Source organism: Staurois parvus, unplaced genomic scaffold (genome assembly GCF_062004578.1).
Source record: "Staurois parvus isolate SC_StPar_1 unplaced genomic scaffold, SC_StPar_1.0 ptg000818l, whole genome shotgun sequence".
In the NCBI taxonomy this organism is placed as follows: Eukaryota; Metazoa; Chordata; class Amphibia; order Anura; family Ranidae; genus Staurois; species Staurois parvus.
In genome coordinates, this window is record NW_028318614.1 from 1,055,952 (window position 1) to 1,070,919 (window position 14,968).

The 14,968-nt window shown below is 41.9% G+C and overlaps 1 protein-coding gene across 1 annotated transcript in view; it reads left to right on the plus strand.

The window, feature by feature from the left end:
- Positions 1 to 2,068: 2,068 nt before the first annotated feature.
- LGR4 (leucine rich repeat containing G protein-coupled receptor 4) overlaps positions 2,069 to 14,968 on the plus strand; it is a 153,522-nt gene continuing 140,622 nt past the window's right edge. The window contains exon 1 of the mRNA XM_089654959.1: positions 2,069 to 2,485. Coding sequence (XP_089511085.1) covers positions 2,283 to 2,485 — 203 coding nt within the window. The 5' untranslated portion in view covers positions 2,069 to 2,282. The remainder of the gene's footprint in view (positions 2,486 to 14,968) is intronic.

A 14,968-nucleotide genomic window follows, 5' to 3' on the forward strand; every position in this document is an offset into this window, starting at 1 on the left:
CCTTTCTAATAATAATAATGTTATGGTCGTGAAAGAAATATTATAGTAATTACATTTATTTTATTTATTTCAGGTACTTATATAGTGCTGTCAATTTACGCAGCACTTTACATATATATTGCACATTCACATCAGTCCCTAACCCTCAAGGGGTATACAGTCTAAGGTTCCATATACACATACTAGGACCTATTTAGGCAGGACCCAATTGGCCTACCAGCATGTCTTTGGGGTGTGGGAGAAAGCTGGAGTACTGGGAGGAAACCCATGCAGGCACAGGGAGAACATGCAAACTCCAGGCAGGTGGTGCTGTGGTTGGGATTTGAGCCAATGACCTTGGTACTTCCAGGTGGAAGTGCTAACCATTTAGCCACTGTGCTGCCCCATTTATTACTACTGCTAATGATAATGTAGTGATCAAAATGTATTATTATTATTATGGTCATTAAATCACTGCTACTACTAATTTTTTTATTATTATTATTAATATTATTAATAATAATAATAATAATAATATTATTATTATAGTGGTCATTAAATCACTACTACTACTAATTTATTATTATTATTTATTTATTATTAATATTATTATTATTATTATTATAGTGGTCATTAAATCACTACTACTACTAATTTATTATTATTATTATTATTATTTATTATTCATATTATTATTATTATAGTGGTCATTAAATCACTACTACTACTAACTTATTATTATTATTTATTATTATTATAGTGGTCATTAAATCACTACTACTACTAATAATTTATAATTATTTATTTATTATTAATATTATTATTATTATTATAGTGGTCATTAAATCACTACTACTACTAATTTATTATTATTATGTATTTATTATTATTATTATTATTATTATTATTATTATTATTATAGTGGTCATTAAATCACTACTACTACTAACTTATTATTATTATTATAGTGGTCATTAAATCACTACTACTACTAACTTATTATTATTATTTATTATTATTATTATTATTATTATAGTGGTCATTAAATCACTACTACTAATAATAATTTATTATTATTTATTTATTTGTTATTAATATTATTATTATTATTATTATAGTGGTCATTAAATCACTACTACTACTAATTTATTATTATTATTTATTTATTATTAATATTATTATTATTATATTGGTCATTAAATCACTACTACTACTAATTTATTATTATTTATTTATTATTAATATTATTATTATTATAGTGGTCATTAAATCACTACTACTACTAATTTATTATTATTTATTTATTATTAATATTATTATTATTATAGTGGTCATTAAATCACTACTACTACTAATTTATTATTATTATTTATTTCAGGTACTTATATAGCGCCGTCAATTTACGCAGCACTTTACATATATACTGTACTTTCACATCAGTCCCTAACCCTCAAGAAGCATCATTATCATAATCATTATTATTTCTAATAATTAAATATAGTGATCAATAAATCTTTTATATTACTAATGATAATGTAATGATTAGAAATTATTATTATTATTAGCAATAATAAAAATAATTTATAGTGGTCTATAAATCTCTACTACTACTAATGATCATGTAATTGTCATAATTTATTATTATTATTAATAATACTAATACAAATAGTGTTCATTAAATCTCTACTACTACTAATGATAATGTAAAGATGATAATTTATTATTATTATTAATAATAATAATGTTATGATTGTGAAACAAATCAGAATTGTAGTAAATAAATGATCGCTATGGTAACCATGATAATGTGTGATTATTATTCCTCCCGTGTAGTCTCTATTGAGCTCCAGGCTGAACGATCACAATTGCAGGGAATGAATTGAGCAGCCAGGAGCCCCTCTCGTCCCTCGGCCACACCTCAGCAAAGGGAGCCAATCCGGGCGCAGGGTTGTGTGGCTGTGCTGGAATTTGCATATGAAAGCGTGGCAGCCAATGAGAGCACCCTCGTTCATTAGCATGCACCTTGGCTCATTAGCATGTGGAGCAGCAGCGGCAGGCTGGAGGGATGAGAATGGCTGGCGTTACATTGTATCCGTAGTAGTCGGATCCCGGGAGGAGGAGGAGAGGAGAGGGGAGGGGGAGCCTTCCTCTTGTTTGTTTAGTGATCGGCAGCGGGGAAGGAGCGGAGATCGGCACATTGTATGGAGCGATCCTCTCCCTGAGCTTTGGACTGTCGGCGGCCGGATCAGCGTTCTACAAGGAGCCGTAGGGGGAACCGAGGGACGGCGGGCAGGTCGGAGAGGATGAGCCGGTCCGGGTGGCTCCCTGCTCTGTCAGCCTGTGTGCTGCTACTACTCAGCTCTCCTTCCTCAGGTGGGCCCAGCGGGGTCTCCTCGCCTCCCCCCTGCCCGGTGCCATGCCGCTGCAACGCGGAGCGAGGAGTGGACTGTTCCGGGAAGGGACTGGTGTCGGTGCCGGAGGGGCTCAGTGTCTTCACCAACATGCTGTAAGTGGGGGGGGGGGGGGGACCGGGGAAGGTGCGCGGAGAGCTCAGTGGGGGGATACAAGTACCCCGGGTACATAGCTGACTCGTAGAGGCTGCCCCCCTCCTCCACAGGGGTTCCCCCCTATTCCATGTGTTGCCCCCAGATTTCCAGAGCTCCCCCCTGCTCCCATGGGATCTCCCCCCTTATTTCCTAAGGTTCCCCTGTTCCTTTTCAGTTTTCAGAGTGCTTTTCTCCTTTTTTTTCCAAGTGTTGTCCCCTCTCTTTTTCAGGTTCTCGGTGGGTTTCCCCCTCAGTCCCAGGTTGACAAGTATAAACAATTCCTTTTCTTGTTCCCAACAAGTGTTGTCCCTCTTGTTGGCAAAGGGTGGCCCCCCTCTCGTTCCCGGGTTGGCGAGGGTTGCCCCTTCTCTCGTTCCCGGGTTGGCAAAGGGTGGCCCCCTTCTCTCGTTCCCGGGTTGGCAGAGGGTTGCCCCCTTCTCTCGTTCCCGGGTTGGCAGAGGGTTGCCCCCTTCTCTCGTTCCCGGGTTGGCAGAGGGTTGCCCCCTTCTCTCGTTCCCGGGTTGGCAGAGGGTTGCCCCCTTCTCTCGTTCCCGGGTTGGCAGAGGGTTGCCCCCTTCTCTCGTTCCCGGGTTGGCAGAGGGTTGCCCCCTTCTCTCGTTCCCGGGTTGGCAGAGGGTTGCCCCCTTCTCTCGTTCCCGGGTTGGCAGAGGGTTGCCCCCTTCTCTCGTTCCCGGGTTGGCAGAGGGTTGCCCCCTTCTCTCGTTCCCGGGTTGGCAGAGGGTTGCCCCCTTCTCTCGTTCCCGGGTTGGCAGAGGGTTGCCCCTTCTCTCGTTCCCGGGTTGGCAGAGGGTTGCCCCCTTCTCTCGTTCCCGGCTTGGCTGAGGGTTGCCCCCTTCTCTCGTTCCCGGCTTGGCTGAGGGTTGCCCCCTTCTCTCGTTCCCGGCTTGGCTGAGGGTTGCCCCCTTCTCTCGTTCCCGGCTTGGCTGAGGGTTGCCCCCTTCTCTCGTTCCCGGCTTGGCTGAGGGTTGCCCCCTTCTCTCGTTCCCGGCTTGGCTGAGGGTTGCCCCCTTCTCTCGTTCCCGGCTTGGCAGAGGGTTGCCCCCTTCTCTCGTTCCCGGCTTGGCAGAGGGTTGCCCCCTTCTCTCGTTCCCGGCTTGGCAGAGGGTTGCCCCCTTCTCTCGTTCCCGGCTTGGCAGAGGGTTGCCCCCTTCTCTCGATCCCGGCTTGGCAGAGGGTTGCCCCCTTCTCTCGTTCCCGGCTTGGCAAAGGGTTGCCCCTCTCCCAGGTGCCCTCCTTAATCCCAGGTTGCCAAGGATTTCATTCCCAGGTTTTCAGTGGTCGTGTCCCTCATTCTCAGGTTTCAAGGGGTTGCCACCCTTATTACTTTAGCTTTGCAAGAGTTTTCCCCGTCATTCCCAGCTTCCTAAGGAAGGGTTGGCTCCATGTTCCCAACTTTCACCCTTCGTTTCCCTTATCAGAAGTTCCTAAGGGTTGTCCCTGATTTCTGAGCTGACACTGGCCCCTTTTGTGTTCTGGACTGACTTGTTCTTCAGTTCTTACATATTGACATTCTCATGACTTTTTCAGTTGCCTGTCCTTAAAGAATGAATTTAAAAAATAATACTTTTGTTGTACTTTGGAGGTGTTTTGTTGTCCTCTGTGACAGTTCTCCATGACCAGCTTTGTTCTATGTTGGTAGCTCTACCCATGTGCTGCATTTCCTCCTATTTATATGACATCCAACAAACTATTTACTGTTTTCTGGACTCCTTTTTGTTGTAGTCACCTGGAGCAACCAGCGACTGTACCCTGGTCCTCATTTCCCCCCCCCCCCCCTTTTTTTTTTTTTTTTTTTTTTTTTTTTTTCTCTTCCCCAGGTAGAGTCCTCTTTACAGATCTTTCTCTGAAAATGGTTTGCCCGTGGAAATGTCCCTGATTTTGAATGCTGTTACTGATCTTGTGTTAGTTTACTCTTCCTAGTGTTTGGGCTTTTGAAGTTGATGTTTTTCATTTCTTTACATTCAGTTTGGTAAATATCCCCAAGACTGGTGGCATGTGCCATGGTCCTCTGGAACGATAATGTATTTGGCTGCCCAGATTCAGCAGTAGAATTGTTTTGGACAATTTTCAATGTTGACATCCAGGCTTTTAAAAGATAAACTCCAATTTTATTTCTTGTATTTGTTAAATATTATAAATATTGCCTTTTTTGATACATTTAATGCTTAGGTGCCATTTAAAGAGCTGATTAGATTTATTACATGCTGTGCCTTTTAATGCATAATCTGTATATTTCAGGGTGGTAAACATGTCCTAGTTGGGTGTACAGACCTCCTTGGTCCTGTCATGCCTGATGGGATTAGTTAGGCCAGCTCAGTAGCTGTGTCCCTGGAAACAAAATATTGCCCAATGGATGCCACGATTCATAAATGGCGCCCGGAAAAAAAAATGTATAAATTAAAAAAAAATATTTATATTATATATAAATTTGTTTTTACAATCCAATGATATTGTATCTACTGATCAGATTTTTACTTTTATCCATATTCTGTACTTGATTATACAAAGCTGATTACTGATTAGACGCCAAGGGATTGTTACACACAAGCTGTCTCCTGCCTCCCTGCGTTTCGGATCCATATTTCATTTCTATTGAAGTATTGAATGGATTTGATTTAGTGTCTTCCTCTGTCTTTGCTGCCTTCTGTGATAACCCAACTCCTGCTGTGCATCATAGGACAGCACAATGCCCCACACAGCTGGACCACCACTGACCTCTGTTCCCCTTCAAACTGACATTGACCTGTGTTTATTTCATTAGCCATGTGTACTGCCTGTCCGTCATTCTATACTGTTTACTATATTACTAGGTTGTTATGTGGATACTATTGCTGTGATCATAATATTAGTATTGTGTTGTTGTGATTCTTGTGTTCTTTCCTATCTATTTAAGGCTAGGTTCACACCTATGCAGGTTGCGTTTTGAGCCCTTTCTACATTGGATTTTCCTTTTTTTTTTTTTTCTAATTTTTTTTTTATTTTTTGTGTGTTTTTGTTTTGAGGGGGGGGGGTTTGTTTGTTTTTTGGGGTTTCTTTTTTTTTTTTGTTGGGGGGGTGTTTGTGTTTTTTCTTTTCTCTTGTGTGTTGTTTTTTTTTTTTTTTTTTTTTTTTTTTGGTTTGTTTTTCATTTTTCTTGCTAAGCAGATTTAAAATGCAAAACGCTGCAAAAACTTAATACATTCTTTTCTGCAGCATTTCCATTGAAGTCTATAGAACCAATAATGCAACTTTTTGCATTCAAAAAAAAAAAAAAAGTCCCTGACCCTTTCCAAAAAAATGCACCAGATGAAGATGCGGAGCTGTGGACATGTTCCAAAGAAAATTGTGTTCGATGGACTGTACTGCGTTTCTGCAGAACGCTGCAGAAAACGCTTAGGTGTGAATCTAGTGTAAAACAAGAATATTGGTCAATGCAGCAACTGCCACTTTATTTTGATACAATGTCTGATATGTTTATATAATCTTTGGTTTTAGCTCTTCTTCCAAGAGTTGTGACGATTGGAGTGTGATATGGGCTGTCCGTGCCACATAGTGACTAGATAGATCTTGCTATGAAGAACATCTTGGGGTTGAGTTACTGAAAACTTGAGAGTGCAAAACCTGTTGCAGCTCTGCATAGAAACCAATTGGCATCCATGTTTAAGTCCCGGGTCATACCAGTGTGAATTGTCATGTGTTTTTGATTGTTTCAAAGTCGCACACTATTGTGCGCAATGTAAGCAGTCATATTGGTGCAAATTCGACTCCGATTTTGAAAGTACATCATGCATTGTTTTTTTGCAAGTTCGGGTGTGATTTGCATAGAAATCTGTGCATGAAGTCGCACAGATGTCTTCTAAGTCGCTCCTGAAGTCAGATTGACATCCGACATTTTTTTTAAATCATGTGAATTCAAGTGACTTCGCACGATTTCAAAGTCGGATTCGGTGTGGTTGAAGACTTACACCCCGGTCACATCAAGCCTGTCTTTAAAATCGTGCGATTTACAGTGAAGTCACATGATTTCAAAGTCTGGGGACTGCTGATTTCAGGTGCAATTTGGAAGACATCTGACACAGATGTCTATGCAAATCGCACGAAAAGTAGTGCATGTACTACTTTAGAAATCAGTGCGGCTCCGACCAAGTTGGAAATGCACCGATTTGACCGCTATAACTGCGGACAATAGGGTGTGACTTGGCATGCAAGTTCCATGGCATGAAAATCGCACGCCAAGGCGCACCCAGTGGGACCGGGGTGTTCTTGTCAGAACCTAATTGAACAAACTGAAGTTAGAAGCTGATTGGCGACCCATGCACAGCTGCACCAGATTTTGTACTGCAGTTTTTCAATGAACCCCTTTGTCTGGAATATACGTGGCAGTGGCTTCTATATGTTCTCAGTGTACATCTAAATATATTGGCTGTCATCTATATTTGAAATGTGTCCTTTTAGGCATTGTAGCATGCGCTAAGACACAGGCTAGAGAATACAACATGTTAGGCTACATGTACACGGGACGTTTGGAAAACTCTTCTGAACGATGAAAACTGACTGCTGGAAAACGTAGGTTAAAAAACCTCTGTTTAGCCGCATTTACATACCACGTTTATTTGCGTTTAAAAGCGTTTTTTTAAAGATAACCTCAGGAGACCTCCCAGAATGCACTAAAAAACAGTAAATAATTAACTAGTTCAAATATTTTACGAGAAACGGAGAGAGCAGTATGTGTTGAGATGACCTGTCTTTTCTGGTTGTATTCACTATGGATCCCATCATGATCATAATGCGGCACGTTCTACCATTTTTTTCCTTCACGCGAAACCTGGAACTGACTGTGCTGGTGTATCGGGTCTATTTGAATACATGGAAAACACTTTGCATGCATTTCTGATGATGAAAAAAGGCTCTGATGTGGAACAGTTAAACAACTCTTCTAAACGCAAACGTGGTTAGCCACGTTTACAAGCATTTGGTGTTTGAAACGCTGATAAAATCTACTCCTGAATGCAGGTTTAGTGGCACCTTCTGCACATATGTGAACCAAGCCTTATATCCTGTCACCCATAGACTAAAATTGAGTTTCAGATCAGATCCGCCTAAAAAAAAAAAAAAAAAATCAGACAGGCAAACGTGATCGGACTGCCAGCGTGAAAAGGGACCTCGTTTTTTTTCACATCCTTGTGTTCTGGATCAGTCCATTTTTAGTGTAGTCAATCTAAAAAATACAGAGCGATTCTATTATAAGGCAAGAAAACCAGTCTGCACTCGTGTTGTGTGACACTGATTTAAAAACGGCTTGTAACATTATGACAGTCCTTTCTGCGGAGGATTCCAGTTTTCTTCCTTTGGCTAATGCAGGGGTGTCAAACTGGCGGCCCTCCAGCTGTTGTGAAACTACAAATCCCATCATGCTTGTGCCTTTGGGAGTCATGCTTGTAACTGTCAATCTTGCAATGCTTCATGGGACTTGTAGTTTGGCAACAGCTGGAGGGCCGCCAGTTTGACACCCGTGGTCTAAGGTCATTTATGACTTTGTTCTGTATTTGTTTTGTGGATTTTATTTGTCATGTGCAGCGGCCGCTCTGCGACATACTAAATGGCCCTCAGAACGAATCCATGGGCCCGTAGAACGAATCCATGGGCCCATCCTTTATAATATTTTTCTGGATTTGTAAAGCCATGGTCTTGGATCTTCTGGATAGACAGAGAAAAGGCTGCCGGCTTCTGTAGATTGAGGCATGCCAGGCTGTCCTTTAGAACACAGTATTGTTGGAGTTCTCTAGCAATTACCCCTTCTGACCTCTTGCCTCCCACCTAGAAGATCATCGGGCTGGTTGTGTAGACCAACTGTTTACTGCAGCTGAATCCATACTCTGTGGAAACAATGGCTACATATCTATGTCGACTTCTTGCTTAGGAGGGAAACAATGTTTTTCAAGTGAAACTAGTCAAACAGCTGCAGTCCAATTTGATACATTTTTGGAAACAAAGAAGACTTTAGCATCTCGGTTCTCACTGCCGCGACTTGGGATCCAGCTTGTGTGACCTTAAAGTATTACTAAACCCAGGACCCTGCATTCACTATATCTGGTCTCCCAGGACCCTGCATTCACTATATCTGGTCTCCCAGGACCCTGCATTCACTGTATCTGGTCTCACACAGTACACACAACTTGGAAAGTCAATTATTTTAGTAAATATAAACTGCTAAATACCTTTTCTCATAAGCAGTTAGAGCAGTCTTGTGACTTCAGCAGAGCACTGGTTAAAGCTTGTAGGCGGTTTCTTTCTGCTCTAGGAGGATGCAGAACCCCTAACCTCTGTCTGGACAGTGCTAATTGGCCCTATGCTGATCATATGCACTCTCCCAAGAAGAAGAAAAACTCTAGCAATACACACCAAACTGAGCATGTGCATGTGAACACGGGTTCAGTCTGTATCAGGTGGTCATTTCAAAAAGAGGAGGGGCAGAGAAGACAGGATCAAACAGCCTTTTTACACAATGCGTAGAATTAACCCCTTAGGTTCCACAGTGAGTATAACAAGCAGGCTTTACTGCATATTCAGACTGATTGTACTGTTGTGGGTTTAGTAACACTTAAAGGTGCCTAAACTGTAAAATAAATCTGTATATGCAGTAAAGCTTGCTTGTTATACTCACTGGGGACGTATGCTCGTGCAAAGGTCCGTATTTGACCACACAGGGATGCACTGGTGTTCCATGCATTCCCATGCAGGCAGTCCCAATAATGTTAGTTGGGATGCAGCGGCTGCACAGACACAGGCGTGGGTCCCTGAACGCTCACGGTCTGCATTTGAGGACCTGCGCCCTACAGTGTTTGTCAGAAATTTGAGCCAGGGGCGCCCCTGTTGGCACCACCTAGATGAACAAAAGTCCACTTTTCAATCACCTCTCGTCAAAGGAGATGTTGGCCTAACAGGGACTGCATCCAATTTATATACAAGAACTGTTTAGGTGTTCTGACAGCTGCGGATGCTGGCTGTCAGACTACAACAGCTGGCAGGACAGATTTATCGGTCTGTGCTGTTTACTGTGGATGGAAAAATCCATCCAGCTTCCTTCATGAAGCCCACAAACTAAAATAATAAAAAAAAAAAAAAATCTGTGTATGGCCAACCTTGGACTGATTTTAGGTTTCTGGTGCACATATGACATGGGTATGATTTTGTTTAGTGGCTTTGATAGTATGTGGCCATCATGATGTCATTATTGAGTATCCATAGACTGGCGGAATTTTAGGAATGGCGGGTGAGAGACCTGTCCATAATTATTGCAACCTATGATGCTGATTTTGAAGACTCCACTGACAAGGACACCACCCTGTAAAGTTTGTTCCCTCTTGTTTCTGCGGAAGAGAAACAAGTTCTAAATCTGTTTTGCAGGTTTGGATGTAATATCGAGTTCTTATTCCCAGTTACTGCCAGTGATGGTCACATCTGTGTTGACTGCACATCGGGATTCTTGATCTGATACCACTTGGAACCAAACCGGAGGCAGATGAGAAGAAAAATAAATAAAACAGTTGTGTATGCTCAGGATATCATCAAATGGATCTTAAGCCGGCCGTAGACAGTTTGAATCTTGGCCGGTTCAGCAGAACTGGACGACATTTGAACCATGTATTGGCCGGCTGAATGTACCAAAGTTGATGCATTGATAGACTTGGGTACAACCAGCCTGCCAGACTTTATATGCGATTATTGCTAAGTGGTACCCACCCCAACAGGAGAACACCATGGCTCTGTGGGAGGGATTCCCCCATCAACACTGACTGTTGATGGGGGGGCGGGTATAATCGAGCGATTGATTTTTTTTTTTTTTTTTTTTTTTTCCTCCTGCAACCATGGTTTGCTCCATCTATGGCTGGCTTAATACATATTAAAACAAACACCTGTATATGCATTGATGATCTCATGTAATCCCCTCCGCAGCTGCAGATCGGGAACTGTATTGGTATGCCACTCTTAATCCGGCCATAGATGGATAGAATTTCGGCTGGATCAGCAGGAACTCTGAGCAGGGACCTCCGTTTCATTTTCTACCAAATTGTATTGTAACTGTAATGACTGCATTCATTTTGTAAAGCGCTGCGCAAATTGGTGGCGCTATATAAATCTTTGTATAATAATCAATGGTCAGGCTGGTTGTACCCAAGGCAATCCAGCAGCAGCCTGCTGGATTTTTTTTAATGTGATTACTGCTAGTAGCTATAGCCGCTAGCAGTAATCATTGTGTTCTGCTAGGCGGGAAGGCACCCTGCAGGCAGCACACAATAGTAATCAAGTCAGTGTTGATGTGGGAATCGATTTTCTTTCTTTGTGTCTTCCAATCTATGGGCCGGTTTAGTTGTCCAGTCATGTTGAGGTGGATCCTATGCCTGGATGTATAGTTTATATGGTCTGCGGAGAGGTCCCTGGGATACCAGGATCACAATACTAGCTAACAGAATTTCAAACTCCTTTTGGCAGGTAAAGAGGTTCACAAGTATGTATGTAATCTGAGCATTTTGCATTTTGTCTGGCGTTCATCTTTGACAGTTCAAAGCTGAAATCCAGCTGCTGTGATTTAAAGGACATGGGGTGATTTAAAGTAGAAAATTAGGTATTTGTAAACTTGATGGACAAGATGGAAAATCCATTTGGGCAATAACTTCATAATTAAGGTCAGAGTCTTAATGCTTTCAATTTTCATATGATTCACAAGTTCACCTGATTGTCAGATATTTGTCACAGATTTGGTCAAGTCTGCTAATGCCATAGCTAAATGGCGATCTAGAAGACCAAATCTCTCCTGGATCTTTTGGAGAATAGCGATGGTGTCCCAGACCTGTCCTCTACTCCTCCTATAAGTGTGTGTTTTGCAGATGACCTCGTGTGTGCTGGTTAAACCAAAAAGGTTGGTTTACTGTTTACTTTTTCATCTGCACACAATTTTGGTATTTAAAGTGAACAGATTTGCTTTTCACTTGATGGGATAATTTTGTAGTGAATATTTGCATAATTTAGTGTGTGAAGAGTTTTTTTTTTTTCTACAGTAAATCAACCCAGTAGTGTCGGCTACGTAGATACTGGAGTGTACAGCAACCAACCATGAATTAATGATGGGGCTCTAGGTTTTGGAAACACTGGTATATAGGAACATCTGATTATACCCCTGAACGTTCTCCATTAGGGTTCCTCCAGAGGTTGCTAGCTGTCTCTTGATTGACTTCACCTTCACCTTTCCATGGTGCCTGCATAGTTCCAACAAGGCCAACACCATTTTGGCAAAGTCGGTGGCATGACAGCAAGGATTGTTGGACATCAACCAAATGTGAATGGTGGGACTTGAGGTTTGTGAAACACTGGTATATCGGAACATCCGATTCTATCCCCTGAACTTTCTCCACCAGGTTTCCGTGGAACCATAGGGTTCCTCCAGAGGCTGCTGGGGGTTTCTTGAAGTGGCTGATTGACTTCACATTTGATGGCGTCTGCATAGTTCCAAAGCCAACCCCATTTGGCAGAGTCAGTGGCATGACACCAAGGATTGTTTTAGCTCTCTTTAAGGCAGCCCATAGATGATTCAATTTTCTTTCCTTTCACCACGGGTGGCAGAAAAGAAAATCACTTGATTCCATGGTCAGTGGTTAGTGTTGATGGGGACATGCCTCCCGTAGCACCAATGTGTTGTGCTGGTGTGTACACAGGGGACCTTCCTGGAAGGCAGAACACAGTGATTACTGCTAGCGACTACAGCTACTGGCAGTAATTGCATTTAAAAAAAAATCCGACAAGCTGGTTGTATCCAAGTTAGTCGATGAATCAACTTTGGTACAATCAGCCTGCCCATCCATGGACTAATTCTCGGCCAAACCCTGCTGAACTACCCAAATTTCGAACCATGTATGGCCAGCTTAAGGGTGGTGGTCTTCTCAACATTGTAGGTTTTATTCTTCCTACTGACCACCTATGTAAAGGGATATTTCCCACTGCCTCAATGAATTGGTTTTAACACGGGTTCCCTGAGATCTGATCTTATTTTAGGGGTTCCCCTAGGGTGAAAAGCTTGAGAAACTCTACCTTCTACTACGCCTTGCTTCCTATTGTAATGGAGCGCTGTGACTCGCTGTGTATTAGGAAACCAGCTGAAACAAGCCTCTGTAAGTGTAGTTATGCTGAGATATACAGTCTAACAACAGCTAAAGAGTGCCTCAGGTCGCCTGCCATACTAAGAGAGCATGTTAGACTGATGTGACAAATGACATGGTTGTATCACGCTTTCCTGAGGCAATTCTACCTCCTGTGTCAGTTCACTTCCTCAGCTACTTTGACCTTCTACAAAAAAAACACCCTAGTTTTCTTTTGCCTGTGTGACACAACATGTGTGTCCTACTTATTACATATTGTGCCCATTTTATTCTAAGGCCCCTTCTGCATGGGCATCCCAAATGGAATGTCTGGTGTTTTTAGCATCTACTGCTTGTTCTCTGGTGGCCTGGGATGAAAGGTTCTGAGCCAAATGGTTCAGATTTACTCTCTACTATGCGTTGTAAAATGAGCATTGGGTGGTCCATCTAGTGGCATTGATATTTTGGACCTCAGCCTCCCTGAGTGGACATCCAACTTGGGGTAAAGTCTATTGAACAGAGCATTGTCTTGAACCTCTGTTGGCATTCAATCCATCTGACTTCGACTGAAAAATCAAAGAAGCAGGGTGGAAGATTTTCAATCGAACAGTCTCTGAAACCAATCAAATTCAGGCTCTGTTTGGGTATTCTGACAACTGGTGTTGCTGGTTGTCAGAATAATAGGCAGCAGGGGAGATTTGTCAGTCTTGCTTACAAAAGAAATCAAGGATTGTATGGCCAGCTTTAGTCCTCATGCACACTGGACGTTTTGATAATGCTGGAAACATTAGCTGTGTAAAGTCGCGTTAAAACCGTGAGTTTTTCAGCTGTTTTTAGCATGTAGCGGTGTTTTTCCCCGTGGTTTTTTTTTTTTTTTTTTTTAAGCCTTTTTTTTGGGTCAAAAAACCATGCAAAACACTGGCTTGTGGTGTTTTACCGTGTTTTTTTTTTTTTTTTTTTTCCAGCATTTAGAGCGTTTTTACAGCTAAACTCCTATAGAAACCCACTAGTCCTGGGTTTTTTTTTTTTTTGTTTTTTTTTTTCTGCCAAAAAAAGTCCTAGCCAAAAAACATTGATTACAGTCTGTGTGCATTGACACATAGGATAACATGCTGGGAGTTACTAGCTGTAAAAAAAAAAAAAAAAAGTCAGACAAAAACAGCAGCTATAAAAACATCAAGTGTGCAGGAGGACTTATGCTGGCTATAGATGGAGAGATTTTCTATGGGTTGCAAGAAAGGAAAATGGCTGGATTCCCCCATCAACACAATCTGTGTTGATGGGTGGGGATCCCTCTCATGGAGCCATTGAGTTCTCCCAGTGGGGGGGAGCTATAAGAACCACTAGCAATAATCACATGTAAAATCTAACAGGCTGGTTGTACCCAGGTTGATCGATCAATCAACTTTGTACACTCAGCCTGCCCATACATCTTCACATCTTGGCCGATCCCTACTGAACTGGCTGAGATTCGAACTGTCTATGGCTGGCTTTAGCTACAATTTACTATTGTCAGTTGGATAATGTTTTTCAGGATCACTTTGTGTATGTTCTTTAAATTGTGTATTGTCACAGATAAAGATCACCCTTTATAGATTAGCCCTAGGGCTAGAGCTGTGTTGGCGTTTTTTGACAGCTTGGTCATGCTACTACAATTTCCAGCAACGAATTACTAATGATAGTAAATGATTGCTTAACAGAACAAATGGCTGTCTATATTGTGAGCTACACAGGTAGCGATTAATCACATTCAGCTGGATTATTGTGCAATCCTATGAGTTTAGCAGCTACTACATGCAGTGATGTGGACTTTACAAGATTAAAACCGGCAGTGAGGAGGCAACAGAACTCTTCCTAGCCACTCTAAATGCCTGTAGCGCCCTCTGAAAAGTAGTTCATCACAGATCGCTCTTCAACGGGCGACACAAGTGTAACCGAGCCTTAAGTTGCAATCAAAGCGTCAAACCTTATTTTTCCTTAGTGTTTTTTTTTAAAGCTTTTTGTAGCATAATAAACCAACTATCAAGCTATATATAGTCTCCCGGAAAAGTCATAAAATTGTCTGTTGCTGGTTATATTGTGATATAGTGGAATCTTCCTGGAATTTCTAAAATTTCTTCATTTTATAGTCTGCTGATTCTTCTGCAAGTTAAAAGAATGTATCGATCATTGCAGGTATCAAATCTTACCTTGAATGTGGAGTAATAGGAGCATTGAGAGTATACAGTCTCCCATCCTCTGGAACTCCCTACCCCAATCCATCAGACTATCACCTACTCTCCTCACCTTTTAGGCGCACCATGAAAACCC